The sequence below is a fragment of the Jaculus jaculus genome, chromosome 10 (genome assembly GCF_020740685.1).
Source record: "Jaculus jaculus isolate mJacJac1 chromosome 10, mJacJac1.mat.Y.cur, whole genome shotgun sequence".
Taxonomy (NCBI): Eukaryota; Metazoa; Chordata; class Mammalia; order Rodentia; family Dipodidae; genus Jaculus; species Jaculus jaculus.
In genome coordinates this window covers 77214948-77234148 of record NC_059111.1, presented here as the reverse complement: position 1 = coordinate 77234148, position 19201 = coordinate 77214948, and the positions used below count along the sequence as shown (strand labels likewise).

The 19201-nt window shown below is 38.3% G+C and overlaps 1 protein-coding gene across 2 annotated transcripts in view; it reads right to left on the bottom strand.

Moving 5' to 3' along the window:
- Met (MET proto-oncogene, receptor tyrosine kinase) overlaps positions 1 to 19201 on the bottom strand; it is a 124690-nt gene that overhangs the window by 29225 nt on the left and 76264 nt on the right. For both annotated transcript variants that reach the window (XM_045160175.1, XM_045160174.1), the window contains 7 exons: positions 14812 to 14972; positions 11328 to 11430; positions 11073 to 11209; positions 10315 to 10476; positions 9211 to 9310; positions 5286 to 5504; positions 325 to 471 (listed from right to left, as the gene is read on the bottom strand). In XM_045160175.1, the coding sequence (XP_045016110.1) occupies positions 325 to 471; positions 5286 to 5504; positions 9211 to 9310; positions 10315 to 10476; positions 11073 to 11209; positions 11328 to 11430; positions 14812 to 14972 (1029 nt within the window). The remainder of the gene's footprint in view (positions 1 to 324; positions 472 to 5285; positions 5505 to 9210; positions 9311 to 10314; positions 10477 to 11072; positions 11210 to 11327; positions 11431 to 14811; positions 14973 to 19201) is intronic.

The following is a 19201-nucleotide window of genomic DNA, read 5'->3' as shown; positions in this document are numbered from 1 at the left end:
TTACGGGGTTCCATGCATTAGTGATCACTAACATAGGCAGTAGGACACTGGCTCTGGCATGCTGGCTTGGTGAAAAGTAGAGGAAGGGACGTTCTTACATGTGTTCAATTACTGTAAATTTTAGCTTACCCCTAGAGAAGGGACTAGTGTGTTTTTTTAAAAAAAAAAGCTCACCATTTTTCAAATCATAACTAGGAACTAAGGCTGAGCTGATGAGCCACAGTCAGTGCTCAAATGAGCTTTAATGATTTATTTTAAGCCTACGAATGACATGATTACACCAGCACCTTTATTTACATCATGAAAGGCTTACAGGAACCCCACCTCTATATTTAGCTCACTGTTCAACTTCAGCAGGTCATTGGGGACCGTGCATAAAACAGCTTCAGGATATGAATGTATATTCTCACAGCTCTTATTTCCAACTTTTAAAACTTCTCCTTTAACTGCTTCAGGGTCAATATCATTTCCCTGGAAGGAAAAAACAAAAAAGGTTAAATCTTCACAATTTTGAAGGAATATAAATACACTGCAAATGTGGACCACGATGTTTACTAAGTCATGAGATTTTATGATGCTCATTTTTATGGCTGGCTGAAAGGAAATATGACCATTTCAGGGCACTGATTAGGCAGGGATGATAGGATAGAGCATTTATATCAGCTTGGATCTTTGAGAAAATGAAAGAGACTCTTTTTTTTATTTTTTTATTTTTTTTTATTTTTATTAACATTTTCCATGATTATAAAACATATCCCATGGTAATTCCCTCCCTCCCCACCCCCACACTTTCCCGTTTGAAATTCCATTCTCAATCATATTACCTCCCCATTACAAACATTGTGATTACATATATACAATATCAACCTATTAAGTATCCTCCTCCCTTCCTGAAAGAGACTCTTGTTCGCATTTTTATATTGCATGACATCTTATTACTGTCTCCAGGAATATGGACATTTGGTGAAAAGAAAGCAGCTTAGAGTTTAGCAGCCTAGTGGTGGTTACGCTGTTTAACACTGCCTATCACAGTAATTCTCAACCCTGGCTTCACTTTAAAAATGACACCACAAAGCTGGGTGTGGTGGTGCACGCTTTTAACGCCAGCACTCGGGAGGCAGAGGTAGGAGGATTGCCATGAGTTCAAGGCCACCCTGAGACTACAGAGTGAATTCCAGGTCAGCCTGAGCTAGAGTGAGACCCTACCTAGAAACCCCCCCTCCCAAAAAAAGTCACCACAGGCTTTAAAAATACCATCACTAGAGATCTGATGTACTAGCTTAGGGTCAGTATATTTCTTTTACTATTTGAATTGAGCAGTTTCATTCTTCTTGCACACTTGAATCCTGCACACATGTAAATTCATTTTCAAAGAAATTCCCTAAGATGCTGCATGACCTTCGTTCACTTGAGAGTATAGTTACATTGCTTTGAATATTTATATAGTTATATGAGATTTTAAAAAATATTCAATTTGACATAGTAAATTGAAGTTACTATTAGGAATGTTTCACACATCAATGTTTTATGGAAGAAACCAATCACTAGCCTTGGGAAAGAAGTGCAGACATGAGTAAAGTTTCCTTTTAGCATCTCTTACTGAGCACATCTATTTATTAAACAAGGAGAGAACTATCAAAACCTATTACTATTGTTCTTATAGACAAAGAACAGCTAGCAATAATAATAGCTGTGTGACTTTTTAGAAAAACAGTCTTGAACATTTTGCAAACAGCCTTTCCTTACATTAAATTATCATGGATTTCAGCAGATGGGTAGGTCAGATATTATTCTAGGAAAAGGAGCCAGAAGGAGAGACTTCTTTATAGTGTGAAGCTGGAATCTAAGAGGAAAAATGGATGAACACTATCTTTGTGATATTTCTAGAGGCAGTATGAGCAAGCCATCGATCCAGGTCAGCCACACAGGGTAATTCAGCATAGAGGCACATAAATCTCATAGGTCACTTTGGGGCCTGAAATGACAACTTGTTGGTTAGGTCTAGGGAGGGCAAGGGCCCTTATTCACATATTGGAGGGAATTTAGAGAATGACAGAGAAAAGAGATTAAAGAGCTGGAGGACTTGATTTATGAGAGAAGAACTGAAATGTGTCTCCCCTGCTTACAGAATAGCTAAGGTTGGGGGAAGGGATGACCACATCACACTGCTATTTCTAAGATTTCTTTGAGGTTTAGGATCTCCTTGGACCCTAAAACAAAAAAATTACACAGCTGGAGGACTGAATCCCTTTTCATTCAATACCTACCCAAGAGCACATGAGGAGCAATGACTTACAGAATACATTATTATTAGCTTTGCATATGCAATTATTTTAAAAGCCAACAAACAGACAAAAAAAGCATAGATATCACAAGGTGGACACTTGCAGTCTGCGATTATAGAAGAGAAGAGGTACTGATTTCAAGCCAGGAGGAATAAAAATAGATATAAGCTATTTTATTATATATGACATAATCATGTACAAAAAATAAGATAATAGAATAATTAGGGGAAAATAATGATTTCTTCAAATTAATTTTCAGATGCTTGTAAAAGGTTAAAAGAACTTTGTAGATATCTATCTGTATGCCACATGATAGAAACAATCTCTATCATGAAAAGTATTTTGGTATTTAATAAAAAGGTTAGTGTGAGAAACATGGTAATTCAGTGAAATTCATGGGATTTGAATTCAAGAAATATGAATGCAAACCCCAGTTCTGTCGTTTGCTCCTTGGGAGACCCCAAGACAAGCTAATATTTCTAAACTTGTTTACTTATTTCTAAGTGGGGATAGTCATTACTACACTCCAAGCTGATAGGTCTACATAAGATTTAGATGACATCACAGACAACAAGATCTTGTGTTACAGTGAAAATGAATCTGAACTGCTGTTGGTAGGAGCACTGTGCCTTACTATGCATTCTTACATGTGTACTTTTGGTGACTACTGTCCACACGTAGTCTGAGTTGACTTGAAATCTTGGCTATGAATAATCTCCTGTATTCATGGGGTTGCCTGATTCACTTGGAGGAACGACTGATCTTTGACTCCTGTTGTATTTTCTCTCTCTCTCTTTGGTTTTTTTGAAGTAGGGTCTCACTCTGGTCCAGGCTGACCTGGAATTCACTATGTAGTCTCAGGGTGGCCTTGAGCTCACAGTGATCCTCCTACCTCTGCCTCCTGAGTGAGTGCTAGGATTAAAGGTGTCACAACAATGCCTGGCTCTTGTCGTATTCTTTCACCCTAAAATTAGTGTGACCTTTTTTACCTAGGATATAGTTACTGGGCCAACTGATCACTGAAGCAACTCCCACACTGGAGTTGGAAACTATCATGATAACCTTTTCTCTTTTTGGCTATGTGTGTGATATGTGTGTGTGTGTAGTGTGAGTATGTACATATTTGCATGTAGGCGCAGGTATGTGTGTAGTGTGCACATGCCCATGGAAATTAGATTGATGTTGGGTGCCTTCATCATCTGCACTCCACCTTTGTTATTATTAATTTTGAGATAGAGTATCTTGCCGAACCTGGGGCTCATGCCTTTTGCTAGACAATCTAGTGGTAAAGAACTAAAGACCTCCCCAGCACTGGGATTCCAGGCCTGAAAACCACTTATCCCCCGGTCTCAATCATCCAAAATGTTGAAACTGCTTTGTGCCTAACTCCAGAGATTCTTAGTCCATGTTGGAAATACCATCCATAGGCTAAGGATGATGTCAAATTATCTTTTTCTTGGTCCAACAATTTTGTAGGATGTTGAGTAATCAATATTTAATTTACAGAGGAAGGAGTTTTCTCTTCCATCCAACTGTGTTTGGAAGGGTAGATAAAGAATCACTTGTCCCCAATCTGTCCATCACGACACAGGAACAGAAAAAGTTTCTCTGGGTGTAAAACTATTTGCACCCAAGCCTTTGTTTTCAACAAGAAAAAGAAAAAGAAAACAAATGGAATCTCTCAAACAGCAAACACAGTAATTGTTGAAAGCAAAAGGTCACAGTAGATTAGTTTTATTGAGGAAAAAAACACACTCAGAAGTGATAAAAGCTCTTTTCCCACTTAGAAAACTAATTCAAGAAGCAGACAAAAGAACTTTGGTGTGGTAAACACACTGTTCATTGAAGCAGGTTTCCATTTAATTTCATGCTGGGCTTGCTTAATTATTGTACAAAACACAATCATAGGTTATTAAATTTGTATGCATGTGAATGTATGCACAGGTTGGTTCAGAGATAAAATATTATTGAAAACGCAGAAACATTTCAGTGGGAACCCAGCTTGGCTAGAGATGACCTATGGAAGCTTACAGCACATCTGAATCAGGGCTTTGGGTCTGGGCACATGTACAGCCATGTGGTCTTTCAGGAGACTTTCTAAGAATGAAGAATAGCAGGTTGAAACAACTATTTTGTGCTTTCTATTGACTGGGTTATGGATGGTTGAAGTCTTGGTCAATTTGCTTGTTTTACTATTATTTGAAATAAAATGACCAAAATCACATCAGAAAGCAGCAGTCTAGCTTTTGCTCTGCCATTCTTGTGGGCTCCTACTCTGTCATTTCTCAAGCTATTCAGCCTCTCTGGGATTTCGTGCTCTTTGTTTCCAACAGGCTGACTTAGAAAAGATGATCTGAGCCAGGCAGGCATGGTGGCACACATCTTTAATCCCAGCACTTGGGGAGGCAGAGGAAGGAGGATTGCCAGAAGTCACCCTGAGACTAACTAGTGAAATCCAGGTCAGCAAGGACTAGAGCAAGACCCTATCTTAATAAGCCAAAAAAAAAAAAAAAAAAAAAAAAGAAGAAGAAAATAAAAGATGATCTATGATTTTGCTACAGATCTATTTATAAATTAACTTGGTAGATAACCACACCCAGATATAAAACTCCATATTTTACAAGGAAATACAGGAACTACAATAGCTGTATTTATGGTCAAGGCTGTTACTGTTTATTGTATAACGAGCACATTTAGTTGAAGCATATGTGGGAATGTATAACATCATCAGGATAAAACATCTGAGGAGGCCTGTTTAACAGATTTATGCCTAGCATTTGCTACCTCTTAATATATACAAGACAGGGGTTTAAATTGCCTCATTAAAAAGCAATGCACAATTATCTTTTAGCCTTATGCCAAAAGGATTTGTTTTTCAAGCTTTGATATTTGCTGATGTAGAATAAGACAGTAACGATCAAGTACAATAATTCTATTCATATAAGCTATGAAGTCAATGAAGTTCATGTTCATTATTGAGAGCATTTAAGCAGTTCTTACCTTTATTTCTAGTACATTTTCATTGCCTATTGAGATCATCACTGGCTTTTCAAAAGGCTTAAACACAGGATTATGTACATAAGTGAGATCAAAGTGTTTGGAAAGGATCCCATCTAACATGAAAAAGGCTTTGGTCTTCAGGGGGAGTTGCAGATTCAGCTGTTGCAGTGAAGGCGTGGTGCAGCAGATGATTTCTGAATTAGAGCGATGCTGACATGCCTATAGGGAGATACGGTTATCCATCGTCAGCAGGGCCTACAGACAACGTGTACAGCAAGTCTGGCATTTCACATCTGAAGCAACTAAAAACACAGAATTGTCATATAAAATCTGCACTTAAGTAAAAAACTTAGGCGAATGTGTTTGTGTGTGTGTGTGTGTGTGTGTGTGTGTGAGAGAGAGAGAGAGAGAGAGAGGGAGAGAGAGAGAGAGTGTGTAAGAGAGTTAGGAAGGGAGAAAAATATGGGAGGATCAGAGTCTTTTGCCACTGCAAATGAACTCCCAATGCATGTGCCTACCACTTTGTGCGTCTGGCTTTATATGGTTACTGAGAAATCAAACCTGGGCTGGTAGGTTTCACAACAAGCACCTTTTAATTGTGGAGACATCTCCTCACCTTCTGCATTTAACTTTTTAATGCTGAAGAATATATTTTTATAAAAAGAATAGATGCAAACATTTCCAGATAAGTCAGTTTTGTTTTTTTTTCCGAGGTAGGGTCTCACTCTAGCCCACGCTGACCTGGAATTCACTATGTAGCTTCAGGGTGGCCTTGAACTCATGGTGATCCTCCTACCTCTGCCTCCTGAGTGCTGGGATTAAAGGCACGTGCCACCACACCTGGCCAGATAAGTCAGTTTTGATAGGAACCCAGAGTTTCTAAACTATGGTCAGCTGTCAACAGGTGGTCTTTGCTCTTTTATTTAATTTTTCTTAGGCATACAGGGCAGTCTGCTGCAGGAACTGCTTTCTGGTTTTGTGAAGCAGCTGTGGGCCAGTGGGAGCTGCCGTTAGAAGTTCTTGGTTCAGATCCCACATCTCAATGCTCTCATGCAGAACTTAGGAATTTAAGTGTTTCTCACAATCTAGGATGCTATGTTAAAATGCCATGTGAATTGCCAACTACTACATGGCATTACAGCTATGTTGATGGTATCTTTTTAGTGTATAAAGCTGTTAAGTGCTAAGTGCCAAAATCATTTCCAAGGACAGTTTCATTTAATGCCCCCGATAGACCTACAGGTAGGTGTCATGAGTATCTAGTTTGTAGATGAAGACACTGAGCCCTGTAAGCATACTTCATCCAACCTGGCCACGCATCTGACAGGCAGAGTAGGGTACTTATATCAGAGGTCATTGATATCAACAGTCACTGTCTTAATCCCTGTGCTATATACTTCTGGTTCATTCTCCTCTTTCTATAATACTGTCTATTTTATGAAGGCTCTGCTATTATTATTTCATGCCCTTTCATCTCTCACTTCAAGTCTTCCTCTTTGAAATTCTGATTTATGGAATTTTGGAAAATGCAGTTTCCTCTTAATTGTACTGAGACTAAAACCAGCAACAAAAAGTGGTACATTTAAGGTTAAACGTTTGCGTTTCTCCCCCAAGGAAAAGACAAACAAGCAACAACATCCCTTAGATTTCCTTTTCTTTGACAAGTATAGTTGAAGATAAAACAATTACTTATGCCCATAATAGCAAAGCCCTCAGGATATACACAAAAAGCACAAACAGAATTTGCTGTTTGATATTTTCTTATCATAATGAAAAAATTATTCTATATTTATAGATGTATGTTGGAAGTAGATACGTCTAAGATATAATATGAATAAAATATTATTTAGTGTTATATCAAAGTTATTTTATAATGCTCAATGCTATTTGCTCCTGTCATCTTGAAAAACAGAACTGAAGGATTTTACTGTGACCATAATTCTCTATCTAAAAACAGAAACCTTAAGACTACAAAATAAATAGCCAACTTCTCAGACCCAATGTGCAAATTAATTAACAAATTAATAGACACTTTATTAAGAAGGTAATTATTTCTATTTTAAATGCATTTGAGCTTACTGGATTTAAAATTATTGTGGCTGAATCTGTAGCTCTCAGTCAGGCTTAACCATAGATTTTTATTTGTTAAATAATAGATGGGTTCAATTCATCATGGTCAACTTGTAACAGGGAACACAGAAGAAGCACACATCTCTGTGAAAGGCAATACTCACAAATGAGTAGGGTGGCACATAGTGAAATAGTGGTTAGTAAAATAAGTCCCCTGAATGCCACTCCTGCCCAGTTCTAATGTACAATACTACTGTAAGCTATATTTGTGGCTAAGGCAATAGAAGCTTTCCAGATATGTTTCCAGATATGTAAACAGATAAGCCTTTTATTTTCTACACTGTTTGACTCTTGTGTTGGATATGCATCCTTATAAATGACACCTGGAAGGTTTCCAATAAATCTTTGGTCATAAACAAATGATAGAAGCCAAGAATTGTTCCATGTGTCATCTTTTGGTGAGAGAGATGAAAGCATGTTTAGCTGTTATCTTGGTAATGGCAACTTGATCCTAATTAATAAATCACTTCTCAGACTTCTACTGTGAAAAAAAAATCACATGCCAACAACAAAGAGGGTTAGTGCTATTTTTATTTGGTGAAAGAAAAATTGTATCCTGGTTGTGGAGAACTAACGTCCCCAAATTAATAGCAGTGGCATTCTAACTTTGTTTGTGGCCATGTATGGGGTTGGATTCAAGCCCTTTACTCTGTGCAGTGGTTCCCTGGAGAACCATCTCTCAGGAATATGATAAAAATCTAATAATACTTGTTAGAGGTGATGCAATGTGCATGATTGAGAAGGTCAAGAAAAATCTCATTTGAGATGACCTTATTGTTTAGTGATTTAGCTTGACATTTTTAGCCCCAAATTGGTTTTTGTAATTAAAAGAATACAGTGGCTGTAGTCTTTAAGAAATATTGGATGGGGAAATCTCAAAGAAAGTGCTGTAATTCAATCAACCCCCTGCCCATTCCAGACCCTGTGTGAAGGAGAGCACTTAGGATCTTCATTATGAGTAGAGTAGACTGTGGCATTTTATGGCAGGGAAAAAATGTCAACAAAAGTATCGAATCTTTATAAATAACATCAATCTTCCTGAGCTCTGGGTTTTAGGTTACTATTTTTTGGGAGAGGGAGGGGGTTGCGTTTTGAGACAGGATCTCATGTAGTTCAGGCTGGCCTCAAACTTGCACTTTAGCTGAGGATGACTCTGAACTTCTCATTCTCTTGCCTCCACCTTCCAAATGCTGCTCTTACAGACATGGGTCAGCCTAAAGTTACCATTTTAGTGTAGCTATTAAAACAAAGCACAAAATGGGTTGATCACCTTTAAGGAAATAATCAGCTAAATAATGGCTGACCTTGTAAATGAAGCTACGACAGGTGGAGAAATGACAAATACCACCAATGTCCAGGACACAACATTACTTTAATGCTCTCTTTTGTTACTTGGTCACATACTCACAAAGGAACAAGAAAAATTGCATGAAGAACAGAGGTTATGGGAAAACCTAAGAGAAGGATGCTGCTATAGCATCACAAGCTGAAGTGGATCTATGGTCCATGGTCTATAATGCAACACACAGGGACAAAGGGGAGTGATGTGAGTTGTATTACCTTGAAAACTTCAGTCTTAAGATGACGATCTTCATATGGGTCTAAACTTGTGTATTTACAGTGTCAGCCTAAGAGGCTACAGAATTTTAGCTGTGGACCTATTTGGCCAGTGCTTATAAAGAAGAAAACTAGTACATATTAAAGATAAAACTAAAATTTCCAGTGTGCCCTGGAAACCAGGGGGCAGAGGCAGAGGTGCTGAGCTGTGCATGGACATGTTACCCCAAAGACTTACCACTGTATAGTTCCTTCCAGCTTCATGCACATTTATTACCAGCTTTGGGATACTGACTGAATTCAGATTTTTTCCAATACCCGTGATTGTGCTCCCACCACTGGCAAAATAAAATAGAAAAATGGCAACAATGAGAGGTTTTCCCCTCTGAGTATTTAGAGGTCAGTTTTATCATTGCAGTGACTATTCAGTAAAGGATCAACCAAGGTCAGGTGGAAATTCAGGGGAACTTTTCTCTGGAAACTTGAAAATAGTTTTTAAAAATTAATATTTCATAAGCCAAAGAAATGCCTTTGTATTTTATTCACCAAGTACATAAAAGAAACATTTTTTTCTCTCTAAAAAATTGAAAGAAAAATGTACATTAACTATTGTTTCTAGACTGATAGAACTAACGGAAACAGGACATGTTGAACTGGATCCAACAAACTACTTACTCAAGCTGATCTGGTATAGAGAAAAGCTGTATGTAAAGCAGGCTGGACAAACATTACATTTTAATTTTACAGACTCTTAATTCATAATAAGGAGTTTTGGAGAACAAAGGAAATTTCTAGAATGAAATGGTATTATCTTTAAGCTAGCAAGAATTGATGTTTTGGTCTCAGAAAAGTGAATATATTGGGATCTTTGATAACCTTGAAATAAGTTCTATTATATATAAAATAGTCATTTGGTAGAATGAGTTCAACTATAAAGATTCAAAGATTTATAAAGAATAAAATAAAATAAAATAAAATAGAATAAAAGGTGATTTCAAGTCATACACACACACACACACACACACACACATGTATATATCATATACGTCTGATATATGCATAGTATTAATGCATAGATGCTATGGTACCACATTGAGTGATTTATCTGCTTAAAGTATAATGAAAGAGGATAAAATGCTTTTTGGCATGAAGTAGCATGAATAAAGTCAAACTGTACTCAGAACCTAAATGTAGTTTCCTCTACTGAATTGGAAAGGTGCCTTCAAAAGAAGTGCAAAAGCATCAAAGCCAGGGATAAAAATGCAATTCTTTTTTGTTATTCTACAGCCAAATCATCCGTATGTTCATTCTTTTCTTATACCTGTCAGGAACTTTTACTTACCTAATAAAAGATTTAGTTGGATGGATTTCATCGACAATGGGGTCTTCCCGGTAATTGAAGCTACTTGTCTCTCGATTAGCTAAGTCAATTTTCAATTTAATGGGAAACTCAGCTGAGATAGTTTGGGATGGGGTATAACACTCAAGAATACTATTTGACACACTAGAGGGGAGATAAAAAGAAAAAAGTAGACCTTAGCTACTAGAGATACACAAAATTTAGAACTACATCCATAAATGAAATGTCAATGGCTTATATGGGAGTTTCCTGAGGTGGTCTAGAAAAATCCAGTCCTTTCTAGAGTAGGCTGTTTACATTTGACTGTATACCAAGCTTATGCTTGTTGTTGGAAAACCATCCCTGACCTCAAAATATCTGGTGTTTCAAGTAACTTTCAACATACTTCTGGTACTTGAGTAAGCTGAGCTCTTTCAGCTCTAAAAAGTAGAAAACAACCTCCCAAGTGACATTTTAATTTTGAATTTTAAAGGAAATGTCATTGACCCAAGCCTTACACCCCCAGTAGAGCTGGGATGAGATGATATATCACAATAAAGGGGAAAATAGAACTGCAAAAATGAGAAGGGAGGATTAACAAATACCAAGGGGATGGCAGAAAAATTAGCAAAAAGAAGCAGAGAGATAGATGTGGGACAGAGGATCTTGTTAACAGGAGAGCAAATAAACATCTTGACTCCTCCCTGCCAAGAACAGATTCAGCTTGGTGGATGCCAACAACAAACAAAAATGTACAGTACCTTTTCAAAGTACATGTTTTCCCACCAATGGAAATGTGTCTAGAATTGCCACTGTCGAGGTACTTTCCAGTTACAGTAAGTAAAGTGCCACCAGCTTTGGGACCATGACTTGGAGAAACACTTGTTATGATGGGATCCTGAATGGGGGGTAAAAAGCCCAACAAAATAAGGTGACTTATTAATTTAATCACTCTGAGCAGATTGAATAAAAACTCTTACATCCTAGTTCATGAGAAAAGTAATGTTTAAACTTACCACATAGGAAAATGCACTATACTGTGCTTTCCCTCGACTGTTTGAAACAATCACAGACATATTGAAATGCTCATTCATTGCAGGACCAACTGTGCATTTCAATCTGAAAAAAGCAGAGTTGAGTATTCTGGGTTAGCTGTATTGCTGAGATGGGACATTAACTCCAAATTGTGCTGAGCATTAAGCAGTTTCAGGGGAAGCATTAAGGTTGGAAATCATATAATTCTATTTTTTTGTACTATTATAAAAAACTTTACATTGTCTGTAGTAGGAAAGTTTAGACCTCATCCATGCCGACTTCACCAATTAAAAAGTACACAAATACAGGATGTGGTTAATACCCACAATGAGCTGTTGATCAGAGAGACCTTACAAGGTTTCCCAAAACAATACAGACTTTTGTCAGAGCACTTGATTACCTATCAGAGGTTAATGGTAAGACTCTACTGCTGAAAATACCATATGCTATTGGTAGGAACATGGAGAGACCTGGGTGGAATCTGGAAGGCAGCCTGTCCACAGGCAGCCTGTCTAGTGCTAGAAGGTGCTACATGAGCTACTGGGTGAAAGTGGCCAACAATTGTCCAAGCAACTCGAGGTCTAAGCTATTTAGAAGCAAACAATATGATCTGATGCTCACATAAGTGCAATAGCAGCACACAGCCATGGTGGGTGACCATCTGCTCTTGGATTGGCTTACAGATCCACTCAGTGGAAAGGAACCCATAGCTAGAACTGGAAAACAAGTCAGAATCACATCCAGATAATGAGTTTGCTTTCTAATATCAAGCTCCCAATAATCTTGGACTATAAGAGCGTTTACACCCATTCAATTATCTCTAACAATTTTATCCCATTTAACATGTGCTGACTTCACTCTCCATAGGAGAATCTGCTTCTCTTTTCAGACCAAAGTGGGACCTGAGGAGAGAAATGACCCATCGTACTTTACCAAGGCCCCATCTGAAATCATAGTGGAATTGAAGAAATAAGCAAGAGTGCTGTTTTGTAGGTGAACCTGATATCAGCACACCAGTGAAGGAGATAGACACTGAGGACACTCAACACCTACCAAAGCAGAGATCTAGAAGCTCCTAAGAGCCCATCACTGAAGTAGACTTAAAACAAACCCAACATGGCTCAGGGAATTTCACAGAAAAGGGGGTGAAAAGATTGTTAGAGTCACAAGTTGGGACATTATGCACAGAGACATTGCCTCTTCCATATAACGGATGGCTGCCCCCACAATGCATGACTCACAATGGGGACGACCAGCATCCTCAAGGGGGAGAGTCCCTTTGGAGGAGTGGCAAGGATGAGGGAAAGGATGGTATCAATGTATGCTGTTTATATACTGAGTATGTCCACAAGAAATTTAAAAAAGCTATCACTACAGATTAAAAAAGTACACAATTTGATTCCCCAGTACCCATGTAAGCCAGATTACAAGGTAGCACATGTGTTTGGAGTTTGCAGTGCCTAGAGGCCCTGGTGTGCCCATTCTCTCTATCTGCCTATTCTTCTTTGTCTCTTTCTCTCTCTTTCAAATAAATAAAAAATATTTTTTAAAGTACACAGTGATCTATAAAGCTACAGGGATAATAATGTTTGACACACTGAAGATAACGTAGTGGTGCTCCAGCAACTTACGAAGTGACGAGCAAGCCAACTCTTCATCAAAGCCTTCAAAAGTATATTTCTGTGGTTGTGGCTGTCATGCCTTTATTTAAATTAAAGGAAATTGAAATGGAATTTCCACAGAATTACTTTTGAATCAATAATTTTATAATACTAAAAAAGTTTAAATATAATTTTTTACTAAGTAACTTCTTAAGAAACAATGAATTATGCTTTAATTTTACAGACTAATTCATAAGGAGATTTGGAGAACACAGGATATTTCTAGAATAAAATGTTTTGTCTTTAAGCTAGCAAATATTGATGTTTCAGTCTCAGAAAAGTGAATATATTGAGATCTTTAATAATCCTGAGATAAGTTCTCTTAAGTAATCAATTGGTAGAGTGGGTTCAGCTATAAAGATTCAGCCAACAAAACTTCAGTTATTATTACTGCATGATAACTAATGATTTCTGGATTATATGCTTGCTATAGAATTCAAGGCTTTGAGAAGATATATGTAGAGTGTAAAAGCACAGGTCTTATCTCAGAAGAGAGGACCTGTCTACTCTAATTTTTGCCTCAAGCCACACTCTAGTTCTTTGGAATTTAGGTACAAGATACTCAGATACTTTTAGTAGTGCAGGGAAGTTCTTGCTACCTCCCAAGATTGTGGAGGATGTTCCACTGAGATAAAACCTGAAAATAAGTTTAAGTTCATCCAAAAGTCCAAAAAAAGAGTCTCAAAGTGTGAATGTCAGGGTCTGGTGTGATGGCTCAGTCAGTGAAGAGCTTTTTGGGTGAGCATGAGGACCTGAGTTTGGGTCCCCAGTGTCCGTGTAAAATCCGAGCATGACAACATGTACCTGTAACCCCAACACTAGGAAGTCAGAGACAGATGGATCACTGGGGTGGGCTGGCTAGCTAGTCTAGCTGAATTGGTGAGCTCCAGGTTCAATGAGAAACCCTGTTTCAAAAAATAAGGTGGGGGGCTGGAGAGATGGCTTAGTGGTTAAGACACTTTCCTACAAAGCCAAAGGACCCAGGTTCAACTCTACAGGACCCACAAAGGCCAGATGCAAAAGGTGGCACATGCGCCTGGAATTCGTTTGCAGTGGCTGGAGGCCCTGACGTGCCCATTCTCTCTCACTGCCTCTTTCTCTCCCGAGCTCTCTTTCTCAAATAAATAAATAAATAAATAAATAAATAAAAATAAAATATTTAAAAAAATAAGGTGGAAAGTTATTTAGGAGACACTGAGCATCAACCTCTGGCTTCCACATGCATGAGCACACACACCACACACATACACAACGTGATTAGAGGTTTCACTACCCTTTCAAAATTTAGCAGGCAAATTTAGAACACAGTATATGTGTTGAGTCAGTTACTGGTTTTCGCAGACACCTTTGGAGATGGTATTTGAAGACTTTGAAGATGGAGTACCCCTCTTTCAAATTACCGAGACAATTTTTGAAGAGTTGTTACCTTAATAATTGCAAAACTACTGGATGCTAGGTTCCTCTTTCCTTCATCTGGGCTATACTGACTGCCTTTCTCTTTCCCTAATCTCCCTAAAAACACAACAAAACATATCCACACATCGTATGACAGGCCAAGACCTGTATTAGTTCAACAGTGGACATTTTGAGCAACTCTTTTTATGTCTTCCTTCACCCATCATTCCTTCCTTCCCTCCCTCCCTCCCTCCTTCCCTCCCTCCCTCCCTCCCTCCCTCTCTCCCTCCCTCCCTCCCTCCCTTCCTCCCTCCCTCCCTCCTTTCCTCCCTCCCTCCTTCCCTCCCTCTCTCCAAAACCAAAATGAATCTTCCAAACCCAATACAGCAGAGCACATTAAGTTCTTTACCTATTTGTTGTGCTTTCACTTAATGTCAAGGTGCAGCTCTCATTGCCAAGGAGAACTTTGGTTTTCCTTAAATCAAATTTATTATTCTTCTTAAATCCAAAGTCCCAGCCACAGATAGTCAGCATTGTCCCTCCTTCAAGGGGTGCACTAGTGGGAAAAACCTACAAGGGAAATGTAGAACTTTCAAAAAATCCAATATATTATTACTTTTCATATTGTGGAAAACAAGAAAAATCAAAAAAGCTGTGTATTCTTAAGTAGTCCAATATTCTTCCAGTCTCCCACAATCTTGTAAGTCGAATTTTCAATATAATGGAGGAGATACAAATCCCAAAGCATCTCCAACAAACACTGAAACAACCTGACATGCTGATAAGATAGCTGATTCTAGGTGATCTAGAAGTGGGGCCAAGAATAAGGAGCCTTGGAGAGACTGAGGGACCTTTGGCCACTCTGAAATTAACTTGTTTCTAGAGCCTTACGGAAGCAAGGCTAGACACACGTTGGGCCTAGATTCTTAATGGCTTATAACTTTGGATTAACTCCTTCATGTGTGGGTCTCAACATTCAACTCTGATTGAAATGTCATGGGCCCTGTAAGCCAAGGTCCAGTATGTACCTTGTCTGTGCCCAGCCTGGCCTGTGCCAATGCTTGCTATGGCATTCCTTACCCCAAGAAAACAAGATAATCCATAACAAGAATATTACTTTCATTACTTTGTGTTTGCTCAGTTGTATTTGGCAGCTATCAAACACTAAGCACAGAGGTGGTATTAAATGCATGGAACCCTTACTCACTCCCTATATATGTATTTTATAAAGCACCCCTGTGTGCCAGGCCCTGACAGATGCATCTGCGACTCTCCTTCTTTATGTCTACTCATTTATATTTCTGACTTAGGATCTCCCATTGTTCTTATATAATTATATGTGGTGACTATTTAATGTTTTCCATGTGCATGGTAGGTGATTAAAATTATATAATGTTATTTATCATGTATAGTATACTATTTGAATCAGAAATTTAAAAATCCAAACTGGAAATAGTCCCAAATTATTAGCGATTTTTCTCATTATATCCACTGACAATATTTTGTATATCATTTTAAAGATTTCTTGTCCCATGTTCAGTAAATAATAAGTTTACTGTATTATTGCAAGTTCATTTTTGATGTATCAACAGTGAACTCTGAGGTTATTAATAAAACACTGGCAATTATGATGTAAGGTAATATTAGATATTTACCAGTTATGTAAGACAACTGTTTTAGGCTAAAACTATTTAAGCAAAACACATTTCCAAGTTAAAAATAAGCTTCTCCTGGGGAGCTATGTGACAATTGAGAGAGGAAATGCTCTTTTGGGGGGACATATTGTAAATTGTGCTCTAAAGTACAATGGTGGGAAAGTAAAGCATGTAGATTGAGGCTACTCAGTAGCCAGCAACAGTGTTTGCTAAAGCCCAGCCTGTGTAAGTCTTCCAGTTAAGCAGGAATTTTAGCAGAATTCAAATTTGCAAACATTCCCATCCTTCAGGAGTAAATATTCACCAAGTCTTTACTTACCCTTTTCACTAAACCCCTCTAAAGTCTTAGCTTAATGCATTTAGAACAGCCATTTTACCCATAAAAATCCATGAAACAGTTGTGCCTTTCATGAAAAATTTATCTTGTCTATGTCTAGCCAAATGAGAACTATTAGGAAAAAAAAAAATCAGTTTGTTATTGTGTTAGAAATCCAGTAGGAGAGCACAAGTCTTCAAACTCTCTCAGGCCCCTCTTCAGCCCGAGGTGGACACACTGATGCTGTTCCCTCTTCCAATGAGGAGGTTTCCCCATCCAAAACAGCTGCCCATGCTGATGAAGGCCTGAGCCCTCTGCCTTCCACTGGCCCTGATGCCTAGCACTAGACACAGGTCACTTTCTGTGGAGGCAAAGGGATGGAGCAAGGAATTGAGAACTGAGTAGCTTAGTTAATTAGGGACAGTAGAAATAGAGATTGCAAAACCTCCATGTGACCCTCAGGATTCAGAAGGCTATCTCTAGTCTCTCTGAGCTGAACATTTTCTCAGTAGCTTATGGAAGAACCTACTCTCTTCCAGAGGAAAAGGAAGGAAGCAGTTGCAGGCCACACACCACTGGATAGCTCCAGCAATGAGCTGGAAAACTCTGAGTTATGCTGAAATGTAGAGAAACACTGTGGGTAGAAAATGACTGTTCAGCATTGAACTACAGAGGCTGGGTCTCCCAGCTGCCTGCCAGGGAGACACTGCCACAAAAGTAGGTCTCATCTCATCTTGCATAGGTGAAGATCATGTCACTGTTGGGTCCAGGTCTACAGTATTTTAAGATCATGTTTCTTAACCCCACTTTGATAAAATATATGAAAATACAAAAATCTTGAAAATTAAAATTTAGTATAGAAACCTCCTTTCTGCTTTAGTAGGAAGAATGAAGTCACAAAGATCCTAGTGGCAATGTATTGCCTACGTTATCTTTAAGCTCCCACAAGATAATGTTGTTGTTTCTTCATAAATTAACAAATAGTTGTATTTTCTTTCTGGGATTGACTTCAATCCTATAACATATGACTTTTTTCCTGCTAATTTCAGAATACATTTGGGAAAGTGCTCCTCCTTTTCTGAGGCATTTCTCACTGCTCTTTAACTATAAGATCAGATGACACATTTCAAACAACATATTAGGCCTACTATCTTGAAATCTCTTGTTTCTGAAACGGCAAAGAATTTCAGCCACTGAACATCATGTACCTTGAAAAGCAGGTTAATGTACATGTATTGGAAAGTGAAATTCTATACATCAGATGGATTTTGAATGTGTAGAGTTTAAGAAGGATAAGAAAAAATGACTAATCTGTCTTTTTTTTTTTTTTTGCAATAAGAATGCTAAATGTCACGGTCTAGTACGGCATGAAATCTTCCTAACAGCTATGAATCGAGAGGATTTATGGACTCAGCTGCACTACTTTCCTTCTGTATACAGCCCACGCTTCATTGGCTTGTGCATGATACCATGCAACTTTTCAAATTCATCAACTGCAGAGTTCTGGACTTAAGAAAGGTGGAAGAGGAAGGGAATTCAAATATATGAGAGGTTCTTTGATTCCAAAACATTCTAAAATATTTGCACTGATTTCAACAATTTTATTAAGGCTTTATTGATTAGTAAAATGAAACAAAGGGTGGTCAAACGTACATGTTCCATTTGTACTAGTTATTAACCTTCTGTCTTAAAATACCAATGTGAGTACTTCTGAAATAGAACTGTTGTGATTTGTGTGTGCCTGTGTGTGTGCCCCACCTCCCCCACACATTCGCTCTATATCTTTTCAATGGAATATGAAGAGTTCAAATGTCTAGCATCTCAAATTTCCCAGGCTGTGTTTATAAAAGTATAAAATTGCAGATTGGTTTTAAAAGAATATTGAGCAACAAAAATGTGCATAAATACTGTAGTTTAGGTTTAATTTTTTTTTTTTTTTATTCTTCCAGTTCATTCACTGGCTGATCAAGCTCAGACTTGATAATTGTGTCACACCTCACAAATGGTTTGATTTAAAACCTAGTCACCCACTGCAAATTTTGCCCCTTACCGTAACTAAATGAAAACAGCCATTCTCTTTGGGGCGGTGCTCCCTCCCTCCCTCCCTCTCTCTCTCTCTCTCTGACACTTTGTTTACTTGAGCATGAACCAGGTAACTGAGCCTTTTAACTTAAATCTTTCACAAGAAGTGTTTCCAAAGTCCAAGTGTTATACATACACACAGAGAAAATACATAATGGGGCCTCACTTGAGTAGTAGTGCTTTTAAGCAAAATGCCTTTAGACTAAGAATTAAAATGCAGTGGAGGTTTTCATAGTGCCTCATCTATACTTAAACAGAGAAAGAAATAGAGAGTGTGGCTGCAATGTCAAGGATGAAGCACATACACAGAAATGGAGCTCTCTTTAGCAGGACACACTTCTGTCTCCTTCCAGACAGTATGTCCCTGTGTAAGTCCCTGGCATTCTTTCAATAAATACTTCTTTTGGAGTGAATGAAAAAAAACAAAACAAAACAAAGTGCTTTCAGAAGGGTAGGTGTTTGGGTAGCCAGCTGCTGAGCTATTATTTCTCATTCGGGTACATTGAGAGAAGATTCATAGCCACACATAGGTGCTGACCCTCTGCTTGTTTCTCTCTCTCACATGGTTCTGGGAAACATCCTCTGGTCTTGTATGTAAGGGTACAAGACCACCCCCTGCATACTATAAGAGGAAGAAACCTGTCCTTTTTGGTCCAGGATGGCTGACATTGCGAGGTTGCACAGCCTAGCATAGGCATTGTGGGTATGCCATGAGCATGAGACCTGTCTGTTTGTTGGTAGAGGCT